This window comes from Triturus cristatus, chromosome 5_2, assembly GCF_964204655.1.
Source record: "Triturus cristatus chromosome 5_2, aTriCri1.1, whole genome shotgun sequence".
Lineage (NCBI taxonomy): Eukaryota > Metazoa > Chordata > Amphibia > Caudata > Salamandridae > Triturus > Triturus cristatus.
The window spans coordinates 331509572-331537081 of record NC_140588.1 but is presented as its reverse complement, the minus strand read 5'-3'; the positions used below and the strand labels follow the sequence as shown (position 1 = coordinate 331537081).

The following is a 27510-nucleotide window of genomic DNA, read 5'->3' as shown; positions in this document are numbered from 1 at the left end:
GAGTTTTACCAACCTGCATTACATTACACGGGGCCCCTGGAGAAGGGTTTGGTCGCTCTGGAGGCCGGGTAGTGACTGCTTCCCACACAGCTGGAAGGCATGTATATAAATCATAGAAATAAATATGGCAATATGGTTGTAATAGCCAAGCGTGGTAGTTGCAAAAGAAGCCAAAAAAAGCGGCCCGGCTCTACTCTGCAAAACCTACTCTGTTTTTTGCCTGCCTGCCTGCTTGCTGGGGGATTCGTGGTAGTAGAGAGATGTGAAAGAGGCTGCGGGTGGCGTGCTGGGGTTTTGTGGCGTTGGAGAGAGGTGAAAGAGGCTGCGGGTGGCGTCCTGGGGATTTGTGGTGGTGTATAGAGGTGAAAGAGGCTGCGGGTGGCATGCTGGGGATTTGTTGCTGTGGGGAGAGGTGGAAGATGCAGCAGGTGGCGTGTGGTATTTGTGGCTCTGGGTAGAGGTGGAAGAGTCTATGGGCGGCATGCTGGGGATTTGTGGCAGTGGGGAGAGGTGAAAGAAGATGCGGGTGGCGTGCTGTAAATTTGTGGCGGTGGGGAAAGGTGGAATAGACTGCGTGCGCCATGCTGAAATAAAGAAAGGTGTGCATGATATGTCATGAAGCATATTCCTGGTAAGTAATATTAAACAGAAATAGAAATGCAAGTAGTCACGCTGCTGTGAGGCGCATGAGTGCCGTGCATAATTATAAAAAGAGGCTGCATGCACCGTGCTGAAATAAAGAAAGGTACGCATGCTGTGTCATGAAGCGCATTGCTTTAACTAATATTAATCAGAAATAGAAAGGCAAGTAGTCATGCTGTTGTGCGGCGCCCGGGTGCCATGCATAATAACATTTTTTAATTAAAACCAGCTCCATCCACTATAACAATGACCCGGAGCCAAAGAAGGCAGAAGATGTAGGAGTCATTCTTTCTGCTAGTGAACAAGACAGCTGATATCCTAAGCAATTCCTCAAGACAGGCAGGTGAGAGCTGCGGCTGGGCCTCCATTCACAACAAGTATTTGAAAAAAAAGCACGGCGGCGCGTTCTGTTCAATTAGTAACTTGATCCACGACCAGGAATGCAGCTGGCACCCTGGGCACCGCTGCTTGCTCCCAAAAGAAAAATGCCTTGCGAGTGAACATTTCAAGAGGAAGTAGGACATGCACCCGCCTTTGGCCATTTGCGTGCTTTCATTCTTGAAAGACACACTCAAAGGCCAATCGAATGTGTGGGAGGAGTGAGACCCACACGGAGAAGTTTTGAACACTCACAATAAGCCTCCCATAGAGCAACGCATGCGCGCTGCGCTAGGCTCGACCTAATAAAACAGTAACAAGGTGAAAAAAGAAAGGTTTTGTGTAATAAGTGTATGTAAAAAAAAATAAACAAGACTTATTATGCAGGTTTGCAGCTTTTTTGTGCACCTAAGTTTAAATGATTTATATCAATTTGATTTACAAAGTGTTGATAAGCCTCTGTGGAAGATCCAAGCTTAAATCATTCTGGAGACGATGAGCTTAAAAGTCGTCTTCAATTCCTTCATGTACGCTAGAAGTGGCTAATTTTATAGTATGAGGATTGTATATGAATTGAAAAAAAATGTGTTGCCAAAAATTTAAAGTATCACCAACCAGTAAAGCCATGAGTAATTTATTATATGACTGCAAGATTTTATCATTGCATCATTTTAGTTTGTGATCAAAATAAAAGGCGGCTCTGTTATAGATAGACCCAACGGAGGCCGCAGAGACGACTGGAGGCTCAACGCAGACACTGACCGAAAGTATCGGTCCATTCCTCTGCCGGACTACTCCATGGGGCATGTTTGGCAACAAGCCAACTAATGCTCTAAGAGGGAATCCCCCTCTCACATGTAAAGCACCTTAGCGAGTGCTACACATTTCTCAAAATTACACAATCACTTAAATCTAAGTAATTGCCCCTACACACTTTGGTCCTGAGGAAAGCCAGTTTTATTCATAAAGGCCTGGCTGAAACATGTAGACCACACCTGGATGTAGGAAACCCTAATTAACATTCCAATAACTTCCAACTGCCTTTTTTAATGCTAGCAGTGACCCAGTTATTAAAATATAATGTACCCTCGGGTACTGGGATCCCTGCATAGCTTTTAAATCGTCACCTTCACGTCACTACACTGCACACTCAGATACATACCTGCTCCGCTGTATCCAGGCGTCGAAGCACACCCGGGACACACTCGGTGTCACTGGGTGGGCCCGATGATGAAGCATGCCACCAACTAGGTTGGTGGGTGAGGGCTTCATGAACAAACAAAATGGTTTGTACCCAGCCTTACAGTCTTGAGTCTATGTAAATTCACAAATAGGCTAGTCCTTTTTGATCTCACATAGATAGACCTACGTCAGTCACCGTTTTAAGCCATTGAAATATGCTCCTGTCTAAGCTGCTAGCCACTGGAGCCTTATTAACTTCCTACTGCTGAGTTTTGGACTGCTTATATTTTTAAGCTGTTTGTTTTTTTTAATGCACCCCATTATGGGGAACTGCAGTTTCCTGATTTAAAAGCCATGATTGTCCATGTAATCGTGGTCCTCTGTGGTTCAGGAAAAAATGGGTGACTATGACATAGTTTGTCATTTCAGTTCTCTGGGGTCTGTCTGACTCAAGAGGTGTTAGACGATTCTTGAGACAAGCACGGAGGCATTCCTTGGAAACACAGGAACTAGGGACTATTGTGAGCTGCCAGAGTTGCAAAGTACCTGTTCTTTAGGCTTTGACTTTTTGGGAGCAGCCAAGACTTATTGCCCTGAAGGGTGCTATCTAGTTCACGCAACACATGCATCAATTGTAATAAAATATAATGTCCAATTATTGCTATTCTTTTTTTTTTTCCTACTTTTCTGAAGTATAGAAGACTTTTATTATCATCCAGATAATATGCTCAGTAACTTTGGGAAGTTTAATGGAACAAACAATTCTTCTCAGTGGGTGTCTCCGTCTCTATAGCTTTTCTGTGTCTTATCTTATGCCTACAGATACTTGTCAGTAAACTGGCTAAACCCAACTGTATAGATAAGCTCAGTGTCAGATTTAAATGTTCTTGTTGGCACAGTTCGAAACCCAATGTGGTACTCTTAGATTCTCCCTTACACAGCTACAGAGGAGCTGTGAATGGGTAACTGCAGTGGCTAACGTTGGTGTACCACTCTTGCCTCCAAACTTGCATCAGCGTTGTTTGAAGAACAGTTGTATGCCACAGAGGCACAACCCTCATGCAGGACTTGACGAGAAGTGGGTCATAAAGCAGGGTGCAGTTATATGTGCCTCAGAAGGGCATTTTTGCCACTTGAAGAAAGATGCTTGGCAGTGCAGCATGCAGGCATATGGGTCTAGCATGATATCAGGGCTTCCTGACTCAACTCATAAGTTAGAGAGCAGATCCGGCCAGGTAACTGTTAAAAGCTCCTAGTTTTTGCAGAATAGGGCAGGCAACCTCCACAGTTCAAAGTTCTGAACTTGGACTGTAGGCTGAAGAGGGCTCATTTCTCGCATGGCAATCTACCTCTGTGTCTCCATCAGCAGCAGCAGCTAAAGTATTTTTCTTGGGGAATAGTTCTTACCCTCAAGGGGACCCAGCCGAGTATTCTGTCCGCGGTGCTTGCTTTCCTCTATACTGGCTTGAAGAGTTCCATGAATAACAATACATATGCTGCAGAGACCAGCTTATATTAACTATGGGGCAGTTGTTCATATTCAACTTTCCAGTTACATTTAAATGTTCGGGTGTAACCAATCGAGACAAAGGGCATTTATCTTCCAGTATGCCACTCCTTCTTATGGACGCCAGGGCTTCAACTTGCCCACCTCCCCCCATTTTGCAAAGCCTAATGAGTTTCTGTCAGGCTGAACAAACATTAGCCTGACAGTCATGGCAGGGTCAGGCAGCCCGGTGCTTTACATGCACTAATCCACAGGCTCGTGGCAGCATGAGTCAAGGTTTGCTGGGCTAAAGATCTCACAGCTCTCCGGGCAGTGACATCAGCCTGTCAAAACTCTACAAGGACCCTCCCCTGGTGACGAATGGGAGCATCACTGGTAGAGTCATCCCTGGGTGCGTACGGTTTAAGCCCATACAGGCCCAGGGCTGGCTGTCTGTCTATCAGTGATGCCTCACCCCATCCTTTTGCAGTTTATTTTTTTAACAAATATTTATTTATTGGCATTTTCAATTCAGTGCAACAGTGATCAAAACACTCACAAATAATGGCAATCGTATCAGCATATAGGACCGCAAAAATCACCATAAAAGCAAAATCACAATAATATAGCATTAAATTGTTAAGCAATATGGAGAAACACATAGGTAGACCAGTCTTCTATTGTTCAAGTTTTAGCCCTCAGATAAGGGAGGTGGGTCAGGTCAATACAATCCCCAAATTATCGCCAACAAAATATATCCATTTTGCAGCAGTGATCAAAATTATACAAACTCAAACAAGTTTCATCAATCTGGGAAACTGGAAACCGGGGGACGGCCATGTGAGCCCAATGGTGCAATCTGTATGGGATCAAAAAGAAGAGAAAAGGTAAATAGGGGGGAAGCGTCAAGGCTATCTGTGTGGCTATGTGTATGAGAATGCTCTCCGTGTCCACCACTAGGGCGTCCAGTAGTGAGGTCTCTCGCTGTGTGCAAGGGGCAATCCAATCCCAGTGTAGTGACTCCCCAGGACTGACCTTTTGGCAGCCAACCCGCTCAGCTTAAGAGCCATGGGGTACTTCGGACTATGTCCATGCTCAAGTAATTGCATCCAATTTTTCCTGCAGCTTAAGCATATATGTGTCCCATAGGATGGCCACACCGCCTCTCCTCGTGTATGTCGTGTGCCATAACGTCCGCCTCAGCCGTCACCCACTTAAGCAGAACCCGGAGCCAGCAGTCGATTGAGGGTGACTGCACTGCTTTCCATGACATGGCTATAAGTCGCTCGAAGAGGACCATAGCCCGATTGGCCAGTTTTAAATACTATTTAGTGAGTTTCATGCGCTTGGGGATTCCAAGTAAGCAGAGTAGGGGATCGGGCAGCAGATCCACATCGATTACCGCCGACACATGTTCCATAACTTGCACCAATATCTGTGCTACCGGGGGCATTCCCACACCATGTGGTGGAGGGTCTCATCATAATGACCAAGTCGAAGGCACACGAGGGCCACCCCTGAAAACATCTTATGTAACCAGTGTGGTGTGAGGTAATTGTGATGTAATTATTGAACTGGGTGAACTTCAGGCGAGCATTGCTGGATCCCGTTTTACCTGTTCGAGCGCCATCCCCCACTGCTTGGTAGTCAGAACTGCCCCAGAGACTCATCCGAGCGGGGCTTGCCGAGCATGTCAGGTTACGTGTCTTGTAGTGCTGCATATAATACCATAACATCCTTACGCCCTAGTCCGTGCATCAGTATACCCGGCAACCCATGATGTAAGGTCAGGACCTCTTGACCCACCGTCAAGGTGCTTCTAATCTCCAATACAAGAGCGTTGTAGGTCAGAAATTAACCAGCTCCCAGGTCGTTCACATCCTGCAGATCCTGAAAGGAATGCAGATCCCCATCATTGTACAAGTCTTCCCTGCAGCACACCTCTGCCTCCTTCCAAAGTGACGGGTCATGGGCTTCCAGCAGCGCCTTCATCCTAGGCATGCTCCAGAGTAGTAATTGTGGGGCTTAGGATGGCGTATCTTGTCGTGGCTGGATATATCTCTTCCAACATTATTTTGCAGTACGTGCCAGTCTACTCGTTCCCCGGGGTGGGCCACCAGGTAATAGCCATTTCAATAGTCCTAAACCACCCAGTTCCTCTCTAACAAATCTACCATTGCACATTACGTCCCTCGCCAGCCAGCGCATGGGCCACTGTAGCTGTGCCACCGCCAAGTAGAGCTCGAGGTCGGGCACTCCCATGCCACCCTCCGTTAATGGTCGCTGAAGTAAGTGTTCGAATAGATACTCGCTTACGCACTCCACCCCAGATTAGGTCAGAAAGTGATCTCGTAAGTACCCCAAAGAAGGCCCTGGTGGGGATCACAGGCACCGCTGTTTAGAAATAGAGGAGCCAGAGTAGTATCTGTATTTGTACCATGGATGCTCAGCCCATAGGCGATAGGGGAAGGCGTGTTCAAAAGTCAAGGTTCTGCCATGGTTCCTGTCAAGGAGGTCTCTGTCAGTGTGGTAATTGTTAACCTCAAGATAGCGAAACGTTTCGCATTGCCAAGGAAGACATTCACATTCCAGCTCCTCTTCATCTGTATGTTCCTCCTTTCTTAGGGGAAAGATACAGAATTTCTCCTAGTTTAACTGAAGACCCACCATGGTTCTGAAGGGATCCATAAGAGCGGGCAGCTCCTGTCTAGGGTTACTTAAGTATACCAGGACACCGTCTGCGTAAAACGAGATTGTGTACCAGTGGGATCCCCACCTAAGGCAGGGCATCTCGCCTGCAATTGGCCAGGGGTTCTGTAACCATTGCAACAATTACGGAAGAAAGGGAACAGCCCTGCCGTGTACCCCCTACCAATGTTGAACTGATGAGATATTTGACGTTCGTCCGCAACCTTGCCCGCTGGACCATATAAAGTAGCTTAACCCATATCTGAAACTTGGGACCCATCCTCAAGGACACTAGGACCAGCAGCAAATATGACCACCAACGGTGTCAAAAGCCTTCTCAAAGTCCAAGGAGACCACTAAAGGGAGATCTACAAACCCTGCAACTGAACCCATAATCTGGCACAGTCTTCATGTGATAAGAGGTGGCTCTGTTGGGGATGAACCCACATTGATCGGGGTGGACCAACAACTGGAGCATCTGTAGGATCGGGCGCAAACTGTCCGCCAACACTTTGCTCAGGATTTTATAGTCAATATTCAACATTGACAAAGGGCAATAGGAGCTTACCTCCAGGGGCTCCCTGACAGATTTGGGCTTCACCACTATATGGGCCTCACGTATAGAGATGGGCAGCCTACGCTGCTGGTGTGGCTCTTAATAAATCGCGCTCAATTTGGGTGCGAGGTTAACCCTGAACAGTGCATAATATTCTACTGGAAACCCATCCGTTCCTGGGACTTTATTGCAAGCCATATGGCACATTTCCACTTGTATTTCCTCGAGTGGTATGGATTGCTCAATTCCCTGTAACTGTAGGGGGTTAATACAGGGGAGGGCTACCCCAGCGATGTAGTTCCGGTGCAGCCCGGGGAAGGGTCAGGAAGGGGTAATACAACGTCTCGTAGTACTGGGCAAATAACTCGCATACACCTGCCTGGGAGTTCAGAATGTCACCCGTAGGAGTGCGAATAGCCCCAATAATAGTCCTTTGAACCATGGAGTGTAACAGCAATGCCAATGTGCGGCCCAGTTTGTCCCCATCTGGATGTTGTCAAGCCTATGACGGCTTATAGTCAATATTGTTAAGGCGCCGTGCTTCTACCGGATTTTGACCCCTCCGGTCCCACAGTTGCGCACGCATAAGACTCAACCACCGATACAGCCTCTAATTCAGTGGTGTGCAGACACGCCTCTAATGCCAGTACACTACAAAGTAGGGACACCTGTCCCCCCCCCCCCCCCATGAAGTCTTAATGCAGTGTTCCCTCATAACTACCTTCATGGCATCCCATTCAATGCCTTTGGACCCTACAGAGTCTATAGTAGTGAAGCAGGTAAGCACTGATGGTGTCCCTGTATACTGCATCAAGGAGGGCCTCTGTCCGTGAACATCAAGTTGGTTTCAATGCCCTGTCTCCAACTTGAAAGGAGGCAGTGGGATATTCAGTTTTTTCTTCCTTCCTCAAAACCTCCAGCTCCTTTCTTGGCATTCTCCCTCCTGCCACCTAAATACTGCTCCTTCACCGATGCGGTCTGTTATGTGCTTTATTGAGTGTTTGGGTGCATGTGTGTATGCATGAAGATATAAGTATTTTCTCCTGTGTGCTGTGAATGGGTTGTGCAAGTGTGTGTGATTGTGAATGGGTAGGTGTGAGCACACGTGCTTGTGAATGGATGTGTGTGTATGTGCGCTTGTGGATGTGTGTGAGTGAGTCCTTTCATGTATTCCTGTTCAACTACTCGAACTACCAGCCTCCACTGTTGGCAATCAGTTTCAAGAGCATGATGTAGGTTGTGGGGGCTCTATATAAGGTGTTTAGCTATGCTCATGTTTTTTAGGCTCATCTTTGTTCTTTTGTTGCTCTTTTCAACGCCATGGTATCTAATTTGATGTACTACTCGCAACCGTGAAATCTGTCTGTGGCAGAGTTCTCTTTGGATATGTATTCTGAAAACTTGGACTGGGTCTTTGAGTTTAGCTGGTATGCTATTCTAACTACGTTTTCAGTTCATTGGGCATCTTTGATTAACAAGCCATTAGACTTGGGGAAAGCATTTCCCAAGAAAATCATGAGTTCTTGCTCAAATAATTAATATTAAAGTAAAGCGGTATCTGAGTCTAATTGTATATCTCTGCTATGTTCTTTTTTTGTAACTCTTTTTGCTGTGTCTGGAGGTTTTCAGTAGTGGTGCCTAAATGACACTACAGATGCAACTGTCTGCTTGGTTTAGCTAGATGCCTGCTATTGAAGATTTAATGTTGTGTTTTGATGAAGGGAGTTTAAATCTTAAATCCAGGTGAAATGCTGTGTTATTGTTTTAAGGTGACGCATATTCTATACTGTATGGCAAAACAGTAACATTGAGAGGGTGTCTAGTGTTTAGAAATGCGGCATATTGAAAATAAATGTTATTAATTTGGACATTCTTTCTTTTTGAATGTAAACTGTTTTCTGTTATGAATAGGGTGTAGGGAGAATGTTTTTTGACTGCCACTTTTTAATATTGGGTATGTTTTTAAATTCAAGCTGGAGATATGATTAAATGATGTGTCTATACATGAGTAGAAGTTATAAGTAGGAACTAATAATATATATATGCTGTCGGTGCAAAGTTGTTACATATTTAACTTCAGATCCCTGAATTGAAAATAATAGATAATAGGGATTTTTCCTTATTATATTGCTCATACCAGCCACATGCTGACTTCTTCCATGCTGGGACAGATTTGGTCCAGGCCTAGTGAACAACATAGAATTCGTTAGGAAAAAACATCTTTCAAAAGTACTAGTGGTACATAAAAAACCATGCCTTATAACTGGTAAAATCACATCTTCACGTCGCTCTATCGGGTCCGGAACGCTAATCTGGCCTCCGGCTTCCACGTGGTCATCCATTAGAGCGATGTGTTTTGGCTGTACACGGCTTGGGTACCAAACTATATCCCCTTTACCGTAGGGATATTAAGACGACAGGGTAGGACAGACTGGTCCTTACTCCTGTAAGGAATCGGTATTGTGTCCCCGATACTTAGGACCATGCTTGGTTTCAAATCATGTCTGGATGGTAGATGTGATTATACCAGTTATAAGGCATGGTTTTTTACGTGCCACAAGTAATTTTGAAAGACATTTTTCCCTAACAAATTCTGAGACGAAGTCTGTTCAATTCAGCCTTGATGAAGCCCTGTTGAGGTTGAAACTTGTTGGCTGCGCTGTTGTTTCTCACTTCATACAATAAAGAAGCACACATCTTCAACACTGAAGGCTCAAGAAAGTTTGTCTTTTTATTGTCTTGTTGCTATTTTTGCTTCTCTGTTTATAAGTTGGGTGTTGTATGGTATGGTCTATGAGCAACGGACCATTGAGGGGCGACAACATTATCTAATACCATACTTATGTGTGACAAATTAGGCAGTGCAGCTATAATTCCCTTGGCTGCTTGATATAATTTGAATTTAGTTATATAGTGTATCATGGAGTGGCATGGCGTGAAGCGAAGTGGCATATGGAGTGACATTGTATGTTGTAGAATGACGGGGTGTGGAGTGGAGTAGAGTGACATTGGGTGGCGTGGAGTGGCATTGTGTGAAGTGGAATGGAGTGAATTGACATTGCCTGGAATGGAGTGGTGTTGAACTGCATTATGTGGCGTAGAGTGACACTGGAGGAGTGCAGTGGAGTCATGTGTGGTGTTGAGTAGAGTGGCATTGATCAGAGTGGCATTCAGAGGAGTGGAATGACATTGTGTGGCGTAGAGTGGCATTGTGTGGCATAGAGTGGTATTGTGTGGTGGAGTGGCATTGTGTGGCATGGAGTGGCATTGTCCAGAGTAGAGTGGCTTGGCACTGTGTGGAGTGGCACTGTGTGGCATGGAGTGGAATTGTGTGGCGTGGCATTGTGTGCATGGTGTGGAATTGCGTGGTGTGTAATTGCAGCTGAGTGGAATTGCAGGGGTGTGATTGTGTGGTGGGAGTGGAGCAGAGTGGAATTGAGCAGAATAGAGCAGAGTAAAATGGAGTGGTGTGGAATTGTGGGGCATGAATTGGTGTGGCGTGGTCGGGCGTAGAGTGGAGTGGAATTTTGTGGCGTGGAATTGTGCAGCGTGAAGTGAAATTGCATGTCTTGGAATTGTGTGGCGTGGATTGTAGTGGTATTGTGTGGCGTGGTGTGGAACTGTATGTAATGGAATTGTGTGTCCTTGCTAGTATATGCAACGCTTCTGTGAGAACTGGTTTGTTTACAAATAAATGCATTTTAGACCAGGAGGGGCTAAGTGGTGAGGGAACAACATATATCATACTGGTTGGGGATAAAGGAGATGGGCAGTGTTGTGGAGCTACACATGTTAAAAGCCTTTTCCAAACATGAGTAGCAGACATGCTCAGATTCAATCATGATAGAGAATGATAGGAAGTAAAAATCAACTTGTTGCAAGAAGAGGCGAACAGAACATGACTGCCATAGGTTTAAACCAAAGATATTTTAGAGTTGAAAATCGGGGAACTCTATGATGACTCTCAGACGTAGAGAGGAAGAAGCAACATGGAGAAAGACTGGGTGGGGGGGGGAAGAAGCACCATAGACAAGGGGGTGGGAGGGAAAGAAGAAATTGCACCTCAATCACAGCGTGCACAGCGGACGGATACTAATTAAGATGAATTAATGTGTGTTTGTTCCATGCTCCATAGACACAAAAGTAAGTGATGCCCGGCACACGCTGGCCATTTAGGAGGCTGTAAAGAAGAGTGACCATGATGGCAGTGAACCATGAGCAATGAGCGGGCCCCAAACCCTTCATATTAAACAATACTCCTCCCAGCAGACAGCGCTTGTACTGTCGTCAGGCAAGACGACCTACAAATTGTTAAAGTCTAACAGAGCATTTCAGTCTGGAATATTATGTAACCAGTCCAGGGTCATGGAACCAGAACCAGTATTAGTAGACTTTTCTGTAAGCAACTTGAAGACGGGCATCCATCAGATAGTTGAGAAAGATTCGAGTGAGATTTAAAAAAATTCAACAGTCTTCTCAACTGTTCTTGGTGTAAATGTTAAGAGATTGTGATATAAAAAAGGTGCAAATTTAAGCAAAAAATAAATTGCCCAATTTTCTGAACATTTAGCAATCCAGGGAGCATCGTGGGTTAATCATTCACAACAGTACTGGAAAGAGACACTGTGTAACTAGGTGAGAAAAGGTACATTGCAATTTTGACCGTACCAAGAGCCATATTGATATTGTATATTACATTTAGGAAGGGGCTCCTGTGGAACAAATTCTCCGATTCTGGTTACCACACTATAAAAAGACAATTGTACATTTAGGAACAAAGGACAGCAAAACTAGTCAAAGTGCCAAACAATTCAATATTTAAGACAGGCTGGCACAGCATACTACATTTATTTTGTATTTACCGTGGAACATCCTAGCGAGAACACACACACAATATTGGAGGGAAAGTGATCAACAAGAAGAGAAGCACCTAACAAAGGTAAGACATAATAGTTTAAAACAAAAGGGCTTAAGCTGTCCACAAATTCATTCGAGCTGTTCGCGAAAGCTTTCTGACAGTCAGCCTTTAACTATTAGAGTAATCAGCCTGCCATGTGAAGTGGCTGAGAAGCTCATGACTACTAGACTTTGCACATAATCTTGTTCCAATAAGGAGGAAATCAGTAGCATATGTATTCTGTAAATATTAACATAGGTAATGTGAGATTAACATATGATATTGTGTTAGCACACAATGTTCAAGATGTACTTGGGGCAAACATTTCACAATTAGAATTGTGATACTTCAGTTATTACAGTGCCTTTGAGCAAACTGTAAACAAGCATTGGCAAGGCCAATAGGTCTCGCCTCCGGGCGAGCGATTGACTGTGGCAATCGGGTGGGGAACGAGGGATGATGGGAAGGTTGAAAAAGGAGTATTAAGCGGGCAGCGATAGCCGCTTCATAGCACTTTTTTTCCTTCTGTCAGATGGTGAGGGGGAGAAGAAACAGGACAGTTGCTGGTGAGTGGATAACACATTAAAAGTGCAGCGCTTAGGGCAGTACTTCAACATCAAAAACACTAACAGAAGAGCTTCAAAATTCATTAAGATCAATAATTCACAATGTAGAGAGACAGCTATAAAATGAATGGGTTAGTATTTCACAACAAGAACCATAAAACCAACATAACTCTGACACATTTTACATAATTGTAGATTACGTGCACAACTGCATTAAATGTCCAACTGCAAAAAACAAACATCCTTTAATGAAACTCATGAGCAGAGGAAATGTAAATAATAATCGACTGACCGATTAACAAAGCATGTCAGATCACAGTATTAATTTCAGACTCCAAAAGATTAATGTGTGCAGGCGGCCAGTTTTTTCTTTTTTGCAGCTTTATATAGTGTAAGCTCGACCTGGAGAGAGTGGAGTATTGTTTGTGTTTTTTAGGGCACTCTTGACTCCCTGCTCCCCCAGTAGAGTTTTAAGATCCTCTACAGGTCGATTCATTAAGGTTTCTAAAATTCACAAGGCCAAATGGGGCGGTAGGTCCCTTTCATTTCTCATCCTCAAACTTTGGAACACTCTTCTTGTAGAATTAAGATGACGAAACAACAAATCACAGTTCAGGAAAATGCTAAAAGCATGGCTGTATACATATTAATAGCCACCCGTGTTTTTCCACCCGTCCCGAAGCAACCCTGTGTCTCAGCCAGCACTGGTAAGCCTACGGGTAGCCATGCGCTTTAGGAATCCCTATAGTGTAGCACAAAACATTACTATTACCTCTCGACCAAGCCTTTCTTAAAACTTTGGGGGCCTGGAATAGTCTGAATTGTCACACTTGTATGAGTGTCATGGTTAGTATTTGTGTAGTTACTGTCATTGGCAGCATGGCAGGGGAAATGTATTTTGTAAGCTGCTGTGCCTTCCTGACGAGGGCCCTGGCACTTATTTTTTTCCAAATTCAGCACTGGTATCAAGACTATGGCATATGCATTTCCTACCTACAGTTTACCCAATCGGTGAATTATTTTCAGTCACCAATTCTGTGCTTTGCAAGATATGGAGCAAACGCAAGGAGATGGTGAATGGTGCGCTGAACATTTTCAGACACTCACCCCAGTCGCAGATCTAGGTTGAATCCATCATCGTTCTTTAGCCCATCCAGCCACCCCAGTTCAGACCCAGCCATATGCAAATCAGTCTTGACCCTGTGCTTCATGGGAACAGTCCAGCCCAAACTGCCAAGCCAGGTCTTTCCTGGACTGGAAACAAGCATCCCGGGACTGGTTTCGGGGTAACATCCCTCATCAGTCAGGCATGCTTAAATCCAGTGGCAAAGTGAGCAAGGGACCCATGTCTGGTCATACCCTGCCAACTTAGCGTGAGCTGCTTGTTTTAATGTTAACCATTTGTTCTGTGTACCCATATGATGTACAGGGCATTCATTGAGGATCCATTGATAAATGGTGTGTGAGCGGCTGGCTGTCAAATACATGTGGTGTAGTATATTGTACCGGATCTGTTTGAAACTCATTTTTCTGTATATTCATTTTGGGTATCCTTTCACTGACTGAAATCAGTCACCTCATCGTTCAAGCCTGCTGCCCAGGTATCACGAAGCACCTGTACAGTTGTCTTTGTCATTCCTAATAATGCTGAGTTCAGCCTGGATACCCCCATCCCTTTCCCATCTCGAGCACCACCTCCATCTCGGCATGTGTTGGTGGTAACCCGATTCCTCATGACCAGATATTCCTGATTGTCTCAGTCAGGGTGTGGAACAATGAGAACTTCTTGTGGAGATGGAGCTTGCTTTTTGCAGCACTTGGAATGTATGTAGTGCATCACCATCATGCAGTACCTATGCCCATCCAATCCAGCACATCTGCCATACCTTCTTTCTTTAGTAGTTCAGGCATCCACCGCAACAGCAGTGTGGGGGCATACGCGGTCTTGATTTTTGTCCTTAGCTGAGCCCTATGCTAGCAGTGCCTATACATCAGTGTAAGCTAATAGTGTTCCTTCAGGCATCGCAAGAGAATTTGTGTCTACACCAACATTTATCCATAAGTTGCCCGGATGCATTGGGGAGAAGGATTGGTTAGGTTCTGCAATCCACCTTACCACTCACTTAATCTGTGCGGCCAAGTAGAGGTTATCTAGGGTGGCTGCTTCCAGCACAACCTCTGTGAGTGGAAGTTGTGTTGACTAGCACAATATCAATCTCAATAAATAATCGTTTGACAATAATATTGGGATGGTTGAAATAAGATAGATAAATCATTGTAGCAGCACTATCTTGGCCATGGCTATCCTGCTTATTACGGACAGGGGCAATGTCTTCCAGAAAGACAATGATTTGCTTACACTTGACAAGGCTATCGCTAAGTTCTCATACATTTTGTTTGCAACTGTTTGGTATAATTAGAACTCTTGTATCAACTGTGTTATTTTAACACTATAGTGGAATTAGGAGTGTAGTTCGGAGTGTAGTTCCTGCAAGCCAAGTTCAGCTAGTATCTAGGCATGACTTCTCCATATGTAGCCTCTGCCCTAACATCTTCCTGAAGCGTTAAAGGGTTCTCAGCACCGGGCCCAAGTCTACTGCATATTATGAAAATAAAGCAGTATGTCATCACCGTATTTGGATATAATGTTTGAATGTTCCCCCCAGTGCAGTCCCCTTGCGTGCGCTTTAACAGCAAGACCATACCGCCATGGGTTTCACCGCCATTGGAAACAGGAGTGGTGCTAGTGAGCATCTCTGGTTTATGCCTCGCTTTATGATCAGCGGTTCTAAGATGACACTCATTTTCATTCTTGCAGTTGGGACGGAGTACAAAAGTTTTATTCATGCCTTGATTTCTCATTTAAAGCCCATCTCGTGTAGAACTGCAAACAAGCAATCCCTGTTAAGAGAGTCAAATGTTTATTCCAGATCAGTGGACACCACAGCTGGCAGACTAGGTTCCACTCTACAGTCCTTCATGACATCAGAGTTTTTTAATGTGTGTTGCTATGTTTCATTGTGAAATGAAGCCCGGCTGATTGGGGTGATCCAAGATGAACAGGGAAGGTGAGGTTCTGTGTGTGAGTACCTTGACTAGCTACTTAAAATCTAACTTAATCACCGAAAGTAGGTAATATGAGGCCATCTCAAGTGGTTCTTGTTGAGGTGTAGAAAGAGTCAATATTAGGCTCTACATATGTGTGACAGTGATCCACATTCCTTTGCCGCTTAGTATAATTGTAATAGCTTAGGAGCCAACTATATGGGGTCTTACTAGTCACTGATTACGAACTGCAGTTTGACTTCCTCTAGTAACAGTAGGCCGTACAATTCTATAGCTTATGCTAACGTTAGATTCTTTAGGTCTGTTCCGTTATTATTTTTGATTTATAATACTTCTCCTGCAGTGCAGTTAGGTTGAGTACAGTTTTGCATATTAAATCTGTATGATGCTACTTATCTCTTGAGTGACATGTTCTAAGCATCAAAACATGACATCTGGCATCTAATTATGAAGCAAACAGACCAGTAGGTGGGCCTGTCTTGTCACTGTAGCTGTGCTGCCTGCTCTGTTACCCATAGACAAGTTGCGGCAGTCATTCCACTGTCTCCTTATCACTTAGTCTTGTGTTTATGGTATGTTCTGTGACACCTGGTTCAGTGACCGCTGTAATTTCTAGTTCTCTAATGTGCTGCCTGTCTGGTTATGTCGCTGTTAAAGGTTGCCTTCACCCCATATGACATCTGGATACACCTTCCCCTAAGATGCACCCTAAAAGCTTCCCATTCTATCAACACTTCTCCAGCTGACTTATCATGATCAGGGAAATATTGTTCAACGTAGGTTGCAATACTGGCTCTGAACGCTGTGTGTTGCAGGATCGGAGATTGGAACCTCTGTCAGATTGCATTCAGTGTTTCTCCCCTAATGTGAATAAAACAGGGTGGGTTATGGTGCAAAGTGTTATACGTATTCAGTTGCTCCATGCATTTGTTTTGGACATATAACCATGTCCAGCCTGGGATGAAGGTTGTGTATGGGAGAGTAAAAACATGTTGGTCTAACAGGATGAGAATCCTGAATGCAGTGAGCACTGTGCCTATAGAACTAACTGTTCTGTATATTGTCCTGGTTCCAAAACACCTTTAATCTAATAGAATCCAAATAGAAACAAACAATTTTTTATGGTTTGTGAATTATCCATCAATAATTCATGTAACTCCCATCATTACATCTATTTCTGATGCGTGTTTACATAGCAAAAATGCAAACAAAATACCCATCAAATAGTTCTCTTTTACCTCACATCACAAAAGATTTTTATAAACATGGCATTGACAGTAACATGTTGTTGGTACAAAGCCCAATGCATTTCGGGCGTCCGGGGTCCCTTCCTCAGGGGCGAGTTCTACATAAAAATTAGTGTGCAGTATCCTGCTGTGTACCAATTTCAACCGCGATGTGTCATTTACCACGTATCGACTTTTCAAACGCGTGTCATTTAATTTTCTTTAAACCTCGTACGAAGCTAAAACAAACAGCATGTCGCACGTAATCTGACTGTGAGTATGGCAGATGTGCTGGAGTAAAACATGTATTATACTGCTACCATGCTTGTCGGTGTCCATTGGGTTGTATTTGTTACCAGGCCGCAAAGTCCTCAGCTTTTCTCGCCACCAGTGGGCCCGGTAGTGGTCGGCACAATCTAACTTGTTGGGTGTTATGAACAGAATGTAATCTCTCTCTCCCTCCCCCCATATGTTGGCAGTCTAGTGAAGTGTGTATCCGGTGTAATTTGCCTTAGCGTAGTTATATATAATTACGTGAGACTACGCTGCATTATGCTATGAGCCCAACCCTGAATTTTGGGGCAAGGCACGGGAATATTTGCTTAATTTTTGGTCATTTCACATTACACTAGTAATCCAGAATTACTCCAGCGTAATTAAAAGTTCGCCCAAGACTAGCCTACATTTCCGTTAGGCTAATTAGATCTGGCGTCCGGTCCTCCTGTCTGTGGGGAGGTGGTAGCATACTGGCTCATTTACCTTCTAGCATACGCTCTCGAAATAAATACCAACTTTGTGAATCAGTTTTTTTAAGATGCACTGTTAGGGCACCCTTTGCATATTATGCATATTGTCTCTTGGAACTCTTGTGGACTTCAGCAACTTTTGTTTCTGTCAAGTGTGTCTCCCGTAGTCATTATGTGTCTTCACGCATCTGCACAGGTAAGAATGTACCTTCCTTTATTTTGACCACATTCACCATTCCTCAATTGTTGCTATTGATATTTCCTTAGCCATAGCCATCATGTTACTGATGGTTGAGTCCCAACTCTTATGTATGGCTATGCTAACTTATACGGTTGCTGAGTGTTTTCTCGGATGATGTCTGATACCATACAACTGACGGTATCAAAACATATTGCCAATAAAAAGCTCTTCTTGAGCCTGGCATTGAACTGACGGTACCTATTCCAACAATTAATTGTCATAAACGGCCCTCGCAGAACTCTCTTTGGACTTAAAGGGGATTGGGTAGAGGGTGACTTGATCTACGCCAGTATTCTCCAACGAGTAGCTTGTAAGCTACTGGTAGCTCTCCAGGTACCAATAAGTAGCTCTCCTGTGTGAAGCCCAGCCTACGACATTTGCGTTCTTTGGTTGAATTAATATATGAATCCCAAAATTTAAAGGGTGTATTTGAGACGATAATGTGCATATTGTATATGAACCATCATAGTGTGCTAACTGTAGGAAGCTGTCCCAGTCTCTGTAATGGAGTAAGCAGGCCACCAGCGCCCTTGGAGAGATTGCCTGCCTCGGAGACGCCTTTGAGGCCCTATAGGCCCTTTTAACCTGAAGAGGCGTTCAGGAGCAATCTGGGTGTTGAATCACTGCTAAAGATGGAGTTCCATCTTGGCTTTTGCAGGGAGACCAACAATTCTCACCAGGTTTCTTCTGAAGCACCCCATGTGCTTCAAGAAGTGCACATGGTTCTTGAGGTGTATCACTTGTTTCTGAATGTCCCTTGCTGAGGGTTGCATTAATGTCGGCACTGCCTCGTTTTCAGTGACACTTTTGGAGAGTTTCGTTGGTCCAATGTAAGAAGAGTGAGGTCTGTCACTACTGCATCTATTTTGTGCTCATGCGCCTCGCTTGATTCTCCGATAGCTTCCAGAATATCGTCCAATTATGAAGCTGTGAATTGGCTTCCAATTGTGTTTCTGTTGTATTTGCAGTGGGGTAAACCCAACTTGTCTTTGCTCACATCATTGGAGTTACGCTGTTTTGAAGCTACAGATAGCTTTTATTTGTTTACTGTGCAGGACTCCCACTTTGAGTACTTGTGTGTGATGTAAGACACTGTATGATCTTAGGTCTAGGTTTGGATGGGGGCTGAAAATAGACCTGGGCACCAAAATGAAAATGGCCCCCATTAGCGTTTTAGATGACTAAAAAATGGGCCACAGTCTGCAAATCAGGGCAGTTTTCCACCTTTAAAGACACGCTGTATAGAAGTTTTGCAAGCATGGGAAACCACATGCATATGTGCTTGCTGCAAGTAATGTTTGTGGTAATATCAGGGACATCAACAGTAAAAACTGGCCCAGCAGACCATAAAGCAGGTCCTCAAACAGTAAAGAATAAAAAATGGCCCCCACACTGACACATCAGATCAGCCCTTCTGGCACTGCTAGATTGCCCTATAGGCAAATCCGACCCTCCTAAGGCCACATAAGTTTATTTTACCCTTCACCAATCTCATACGAAGGGTAAAGCATAAATTCATGTTTCAGTTTTCATTTTACCGACATCATTTCAGTGGATAAGTGAACGTTTTGTCCCGTGAAATGAACAGTGCCAATGTTATGGCTAGTCAAATATGTGGTCGTTTGCCTTGGAAGTGAAAGTTGCACTTTACCAAACCAAAATAAGTAACGGTGGGTACGTTAGGTGGTATTCTACATTTAGCATTTTTGTCCTGAATTGATGGAATTGAGTTCCTGTGGGATATGGTAGTTGTTTTCAAAACAGAGATGTGGCTATTCGAAAGATTCTTAGTTTGTGTCGCCACTCATTTTGTTAAACCGTCAGCTATTTTTGTAGTGCTCGCCTGCCTGGGAAATAAGCTATGCGAAGGCAACAGAGGGAAAAGAGGGGTTGTGTAGTGCTTGTAAACAGCACGTCTGAGGTACGTCAGGAGGCCATGGCTTAACTTGGTTGTGGTGGGCAGTCACGAGCTGCTTGAATCTTTGCAATGGATGGATGCTTCCATGGAACAATATGAACCCTGTAATCGGAAATCCTTTTAATGATGGGGTTACTAGCTTGGCGCGGGCTAAGTGGGAGCCAAAAACAGTGGCTATATCTCGGAGAGTGTGTTTTTAACTTGTTTGATCGTTCTCTTCTCTCTAGGACATTGAGTCATTGATGTCGGAGGGAAACAAATCTCGAACTGTGGCTGCAACTAACATGAATGAGGAAAGTAGCCGATCCCACGCAGTGTTCAGTATCATTGTGACTCAGACTCTGTATGACCACCAATCTGGTGTAAGTATTCAAAGCCGCTGCCTTCCTTGCATAGAATTTGGCAAAGCATTGTAATAGTGTAGATGCTTTCGAGAATAGCCATGCGCATCAGGGTAATTTTGTGTTGTCGATTGTCATAGCGTTTGGCATTGCATGCTTTCAGTATTCGTCCACCGTGTGCCTTCTGGTAGAAAATAACAACAGTTTAGTTGGTTCTACTTTATGAGAAATATTGAGAACCCAAGTTCTGGAGATAAAGTTTGAATGGTGACAAAATGCTTTGGATACTTCACCTATAATGTATTCTATCTCGGTACAAAGCTAAGTTAGTGACACCAAGAAGGGCAGTTGTGGACTAGGCGTAGTTACAAAACTTCTCTATTGACTTCCTTGATCAAAGAGCGTTCCAGTTATATGCTGCTCACCCCTCTCAACTTTCACTACCTCAATCCTTCTAATCTACCAACCACCTCCACATAAAATAACATTTGCAGATACCCTCCCGGACTCCTTATTGGATTTTTCAAATCGCCATCCAGTCTATGTATCTGAAAAGAAATCAATTTGTTGTTCGACAAACCGGATCTCCTGCAGACCACAGGCCTTCTAAACAGTCTTGAACCTCTCAATTACCGCTAACGTGTCACTGCAGCCATAAATGATGCAGGCACATACACTCAATGTCATATTTAGCACAATGAAGCGATCACCACAAAACTTACTTAATCTTAAAGACCCTAGTGGTAACACCTCAATGAAGGGATGAGATCAATGGGAATATAAGAAAAATGGCGTTTCTAAGAAGAGATGGGAGGTAGTGGAAGGTAACTAAAGGGCAAAAAATACTGGGCAAGGAAGGAATAGAAGGTAATTGGGAAGGTTGGACATGAGAAGAAAAGGTATGTGCACTGTAAAAAGGAACAGCTCATTGCGCTAGTACTTAACTAGTATAATTATACCCTCAGTAAAATTTAATAATCTCTTACCGCCATCATGGTTCAAGCCGTTATCCTCACAAAAAGACCTACATCAGCATGAAGAGCTTACCAATATTCATAATAGCCCCTGACATAAAAAGGTATGCTTAAAGTCTGAAATATATGTAAAATCTTACTGAAATGAACAAAGATCAACAGAAATCCCTAAAGTGCCTGCCATTAGCCTTTTCTCATATGCTTATGCTCTTTGCCATTGTAAATGTTCCCCTGTGTCTAAGTGATGAGGTTTGCACTCCTCCATAGCTGGACTCTGACAAAATGTAATCCTTCTGAATCTCTGGCCTGTCCCAGTTGCTGGTGTGGAAAATATAGACCAACTTAATGCCAACAATGAAGGAGGATTAGAAGCACCAGACTTTGAGATCTACTGCTTGATGGCTGCACTTCAGTTGAGCCACCAGGTGCTGAAACAACTGCATTTAAGTGGGAACTGAGTAGTAAAACTGAGTTGTTTCCAAAGTGTGGAGTATCAGACCCTGGAATGTCTCTATTGACATGGATAAGGAAGTACTGTTGGAATAGGTGCCGGAGATGGATAGCCATCAAAAGTTCATACTCCCACTACCTGCTATTACACTTTCTACTAGTGTTGAGTGGGACTACTAATTCCACCACATTTACATGTGTATCAGGAGTGGCAGTATAGCATTCAGGGACCTCTTTGAGGCAGTGACACTGAGGACTATTCTGGACGTCATGCAATTAAATTGGGTCCCTCAGGCCACTTCTCTAATACAGCTTGCTCACAAGAGCAGTATAATGTGTCTGGAAGGGTGGTGATGCTGAACCACTCATGCCTGGGCTGTTAGTCTTTCTCACATTACAGGATGGAGACAATAGTTTCTGTGTAGGCTTTACAAATGTTAACCAAACATGACTTACAGGACCTTGAAGAGAAGCGGTCTTTGGACCTCCTATCGTACCACTGTTACTTCTTAGCCTAGATGTGGGCTTTCAAATGCTGAGTTGTACCATAAGATATGCATTTGACATGAGATGGTTGTGTTTTGCTGGGAGATCACAAGCACTGTCCGTTCACAGTAAACCTGCCCTGCATGAACCTGGAGCGAGTCTGCTTGAGCTGATGCCCCTTCCTAACAGAAGCAGAACTCTGTGAATTATTTGACCTAGTGGTGTTGTTGGCCAAACAAAGGGCAGTTATGTAGTTGAAATCCCCATAGAGTGCCTCATATAAGGAGATGGATAACAGATGTTCAAAAGTGGGCTGAGGCTGAGAGCAGGTGACTTAAAGGTGAAAAAAGGAAAGACAAGCACAACAACGCCCGCGCCACAATTTCAGGGTGTACTTTTGAAGGAATTCATGTATGGGGGTAACAATGATATGCTTCCATTGACTGATAGGCATATGGATTGTCTAGCGAGAATTAGTATTACTTAGTAAACCAGTCAATTTTATAATTTTCTGCAAACCTTCCCTTAATTGAGTAATACCCATTCCTAACCTCCATGTAAGCAGAACACCCCCATGGTGTCTGGTGCACAATCTGTGTACACAGCGCTCCGATAGAGGTTGTGCCCCAGTTTCTATCATAGTCTTGAATAGATATGGTTATGACCCTGTTTATAATAACATCTCCCAAAAAGAGAGCGAGCGCTATAATTGGACAAACATATGGACCCCCCCAACATCTGATTACTTTAACAGTTTATTTATGCTATAACATTTCTTGTGTCGCAGACCTGCATGTTTTGGTGCACCTGATTGTCATCTGTGTATGTTTTGACATGGCTTAGCTGGCACTGACCTCACTGATTGGAACATCTGACGGCAACTGTCACATGTTTGTTTCTTGTTTAAGACAAGCCTTTGCAAACAAGGCACCTTAGGAAGTCTACATGCTCCAGGTTTCTCTAGTCCAAAACCTAGATGCTTTTTAAATGTGAAAAAAAAATTCCCCATGAAATTTTATCCTTTAGGTCATATAATACAATATTTTTTTTATTGCATCTTTTTGCTACTATTACTGTTTCTATTTTGCTTGATTAGAACTCTGGAGAGAAGGTCAGCAAGCTTAGTTTGGTGGACCTGGCTGGAAGTGAAAGAGTGTCCAAAACAGGAGCTGCAGGGGAGCGTCTGAAGGAGGGCAGCAACATAAACAAGTAAGATGTTCCAGATGACATTGCTCATTCATTCATATATCACAAGCAGAATTTTCCTGATGTTCCTCTCGTATGGTTGCAAACCTGCTTCTGGTCATATACATACTGTGTTACTTCAAGTTCGATGATACACTTGGAGTTCTTTTACTCAAGTAAGTCTGTGTTGGGCACACCTCCACGTTTACATACAAGTATTCAAGTTCTGCAGCAAGAGTAGATAAATTACTTTGAGACTTAATTGTAGAACTTAGAGGCCAATCAGAATTAGTTTATGGGAAATGCACTTTGTCTAAGTTATGAAACCTACATTCATGATGAATACTTCTAACCGCAGATTCTTCACCTTGTGAATACCTCACGAAGCCAGACTGGATGTTGTTGATTTTTTTGATTGCTACTGTGCACCAGCAGGTGGAGTTGTGTGGCTCTACGTCAACTGTGTCCTGCCCCAAAAGTGACACCAGAGCCACATGTAAGCAGTACTCCTGCATGCTGTCAATTCCTTTCTTTCTGTGCCTTCCAATGTGAATCCGAAGCTAGCTCCTTTTTTCCACGCCAGTTTGCGGACTCTTTTTTTCCTAAAACAATTCTATCTACAGTGTGCAAGGAAAATGTCGCCACCTAAAACCGCAACCTTTTCACCTTGTAGGGATTGTGCAAACAAAAGTCTGTGATGGGTCCCCCGGGGTATTCCTCTGATGTCTAGGGTCAAGCCACGAGTCTAAGTTCTGCAGTTAATATGTCCCAATGAATCCAAAGGAGATCTGGGACCCCAAAGCCAAGCTGTACATCACTGAACATAGTCGGAAATCACAGAAAGGCCACTGCCTCTCCAAGTCAAGTACTCTGATGCGTTAATGTTTTCAGTGCAGCCCCATGACAGGTCATAGAAACACAAGACATCCACAGAGCCTTCTCTCACCCTTGCCAATCTCCTTCTGGGAAGTCCTGAGGATGTTGAGGTGTCCCATAGTCTCTCTCCTGGTCTGTTGCCGAGGAATTGATTCAGTGGGTGATTCGATGGAATCCAAGGTCTCAACAAATTGAGATGTTCAAAGATGCTAGGCTTCCCATCTTCTACATTTTACCAGTTCCTTCTGGTGTGCCTTTGTGTCCCACTGATCCACGGAAGCCTCTAGAAGCCGGGTTACCACTGGTGGGTCTCCCTCGGCACAGGCTATGCCTTCTGGACACACTTGTGGACTTCACCAGTTGGCACATGCGGGCACTGCAGTGGGATCTGAAGTCTCAGTGGCTCAGAACCAAGGGAACCTGTCCAATTCCATCCAGGTTTTGGAGGAGACTGCAAAAGAACTGCAGTGGTGGTTACTTGACAACAGTTGGACTTGTTGCAGATCCTTCTCCCTACCCCTCCCAGAACTGACTATGATGACGGACATGGCACTGTTAGGTTGGGGAGGCCATCTGGGAGAGGTAAAGATTAGAGGACTCTGGTCTACGGCTGTCAAACACGCAGATGGTACAAAGTATTACAGGTATCACCCACCTCATGTTAGTCAAATCCAGTGGGGGCAATGCTATGTTACCCAGTTCCCCTTATGCTACCCGACGAGTGAGTTTGTTATAATCACAGCTCTACGTGGAAGCACCTAGGGGAACAAGCATTGGCATAGCCAATATGTCTCGCCTTGGGGACCTTATAAGTATTTAGTTATGCAGCACAATATCCTTGGTGCAACAACATCAACTGTTGCATGGCTAAACACTTATAAGGTCCCAAAGGCGAGACCTATTGGCTATGCCAATGCTTGTTCCAACAGTGTTCAACTCAATTCAAAGTGTGACATCCCTGAAGCAACATTAATCAATGACTTGCTTTAATCCTGAATTGTATGTCTCAACATCTGACAATTGATTTATTGATTTGTTGCTGTTAAAACCGAAACAAGTACTGCACAGTGATTCGTACAAGAGAAGACTAGTCAAGGACCCTTTAAAAAAACATGTTCTTGATCTTCAGAAAGTTACAGAATTTGAGTAACAAAAAATTAGCACTGGTTCCTGTAAATGATGTAGGTCAGTGGAGATGCCAATGCTGTATTTACTACCTCCCCCAGCTTATTACACGGGCTGGCAGAAGAACAAAAATGCACAAGTACTGGTAAAGGCACTGGGTCTGGCTAATAACTAAAAGTGCCTGGATGCTTCCATCCAGTCAGTGATCCATTGGTCCACGCACTCTAATCACTATTCATAAACAGTCACTCTTCATTGCACTCCTACGTCTACTCATCCACCCACTGACTTATACTTGCAATGAGCCACTTGTTCATCGACTGAACCAGAAATACACTCCTCAATCCATGAAAAGGCACTTTCAGGTGTCAACTAAACATGTCTTTGCTGCTAGATTGTGAGGGTTGCGAATGTGTGCGGTAGTAAATGACTGCTAGGGTGAGACTGTGGTGTTGGACTATTGCTCAATGATGGGTGAAAGTGCTGTCAGTAGTGCGTGACTACCTTTCTGTGATGGGTGTGAGTGCTACCAGCAATGTGTGACTGCTACTCTGATGGGCGTGGTGGGAGTGCAGTCTGTAGTGCAAAACGGCTAGTATGAGGGGAAGTAAGTGCTTCAATGAATGTGTGAAAGATAGTCTGTGAGGTGTGAGAGAGTTAAATGTTAGGGCATTTTGCTTTGCAGTATAAGGGATTTCACCGTTCCCCTCAAAATTTCACTTTGCCCATATTTAATGACGGGTGAGTCTTTCCCTTACTCTCTTCCTCCGCTTGTAAGCCTTGACTGTTTGCTTTCCCTAATGAGACTTCCCAAAGATGGGAGGGGTAATAATAATCCAGATTTTGCATTTAGTTACTTTCAAGAATCAGTGCTCAGTGACTGCTGGCAGGTCGCCCCTAACTGTTGCTACACAAATCACTTAACCCCCCCCCTCATGCACACAACTAGTCATGTTCACTAGCCATGCACCATTTGCACCAGTGAACAGTCTCAACTCCTCCTCCCAGACACATAAGTGCTCTCAGTCACCTTGTGAAAGGGGACTCTGCTGCCTAGCTGTTCAAGTGAGAACACAGGCAGTTTTTAGCAGATTCTTTCCCTGGCTGAGAGTGGCTCCAGTGCACCAGCCTGCGGATTCTCTTCAGCTTCCGAGGCGTGCACACTTTGTGTGCATATGTAGAAAAATTCCTTGTTCTCATGGGCAATATACTAAGCTAGACGGGAGCAGCTGGTCCACCATGAGGCAGATTCACTGTACTGCACATGTGTAAAGAGCACATGCTCGAGCATGCACTGAAGTGTGCCACATCCTCACTAAATAAACCAGCGTAGTGCAGCACAGACCTCACACACAGCTGATTATCACCCACTGGGATGGAGGGGCAGCATTTCCCTGGTTATCAAGCATACTGACTCAGGCTCGACATGGAGAACTTAATTAAGAATACACCACGACGCAAGACGAGCTAGTATAATTGATGTGTGATTCAGGGTCAGGAATTTCTGAAATGTATAGATTGAGGTGGGTGCTGGCATTAGGGCACACACCCCACCTCTGGAGCCCAAGTAGTGTTTTTGGATCACAGGGTCCAGAGCACAAATACTGCAGCCATCCCCATAGCAATTTAGAGGCCATTTGGAATCCTTGGGCATCGTTTTGATGTTTGAGTCGGCAGAGATGGTTAAAACACCCAATTCTGCATTCAGTGGGTGGCAGAAATGCTATCTGATGCCTTGAGCTAGGAACCAAACCCAAAATGGGCCGGTGCCAAGACAGGCCAATGCCTCACACAAGCGGTAAGAATAGGGCCTTACCACCTCGCTGCCGGCTCATCAAGACTAAACCCACAGAAGTACCGATTTCCTCTAACTTGCCACCTGAAATGGCTATAGTTTTTGGAGTCTGGGTGAGACAGCAACCAGGGAAGCTCAGTAAATCTTGGCATTTCAGAAATCTAGCGTCCCATGGGAATGCAGAGTGGTGGGGCTGGCATGAATGCCCCACAAATGGGTCAAAAACACTATTTCCCCATATTTCTGTGAGACCGAAATGTCAGGCACTTGGAATCTCACAAAGTGACATTCCCACATTTATCTCAACTGAGTGTTTGGGTGGGCCTAACGCACGTCAACAGAACGGACCAAAATTGTAACCATGTGAACACCTCACTGAAACCACACTGACTTCACAAGTTTTGACCGGTTCCTGCCGAGGGCGATAGGCTTAGCCATATGTGGAGTACTGCTGTCATTGCGTGAAAGCAACAAAGGGAAGTACACAAGGGTGAGCCCAACATACAGGGGGGCATGGAGAAGCACATGGGCAACAGATAACACAGTGCAAATGGAGAGAAGTACATGAGGGAGACAGCGGAGAAAACATGCACTCCCATAGAGTATATAGACTGTGTGGTAGATGAGATATAAAAAATGAAAAAAGCATCACTGGTTCCTGGTAAAAAAATTGAACTGTCAAATAC

The 27510-nt window shown here is 44.2% G+C and overlaps 1 protein-coding gene across 6 annotated transcripts in view; it reads left to right on the top strand.

Moving 5' to 3' along the window:
* KIF13A (kinesin family member 13A) overlaps window positions 1–27510 on the top strand; it is a 758668-nt gene that overhangs the window by 378769 nt on the left and 352389 nt on the right. For all 6 annotated transcript variants that reach the window (XM_085607091.1, XM_085607090.1, XM_085607089.1 and 3 more), the window contains 2 exons: window positions 19820–19954; window positions 22940–23052. In XM_085607091.1, the coding sequence (XP_085463217.1) occupies window positions 19820–19954; window positions 22940–23052 (248 nt within the window). The remainder of the gene's footprint in view (window positions 1–19819; window positions 19955–22939; window positions 23053–27510) is intronic.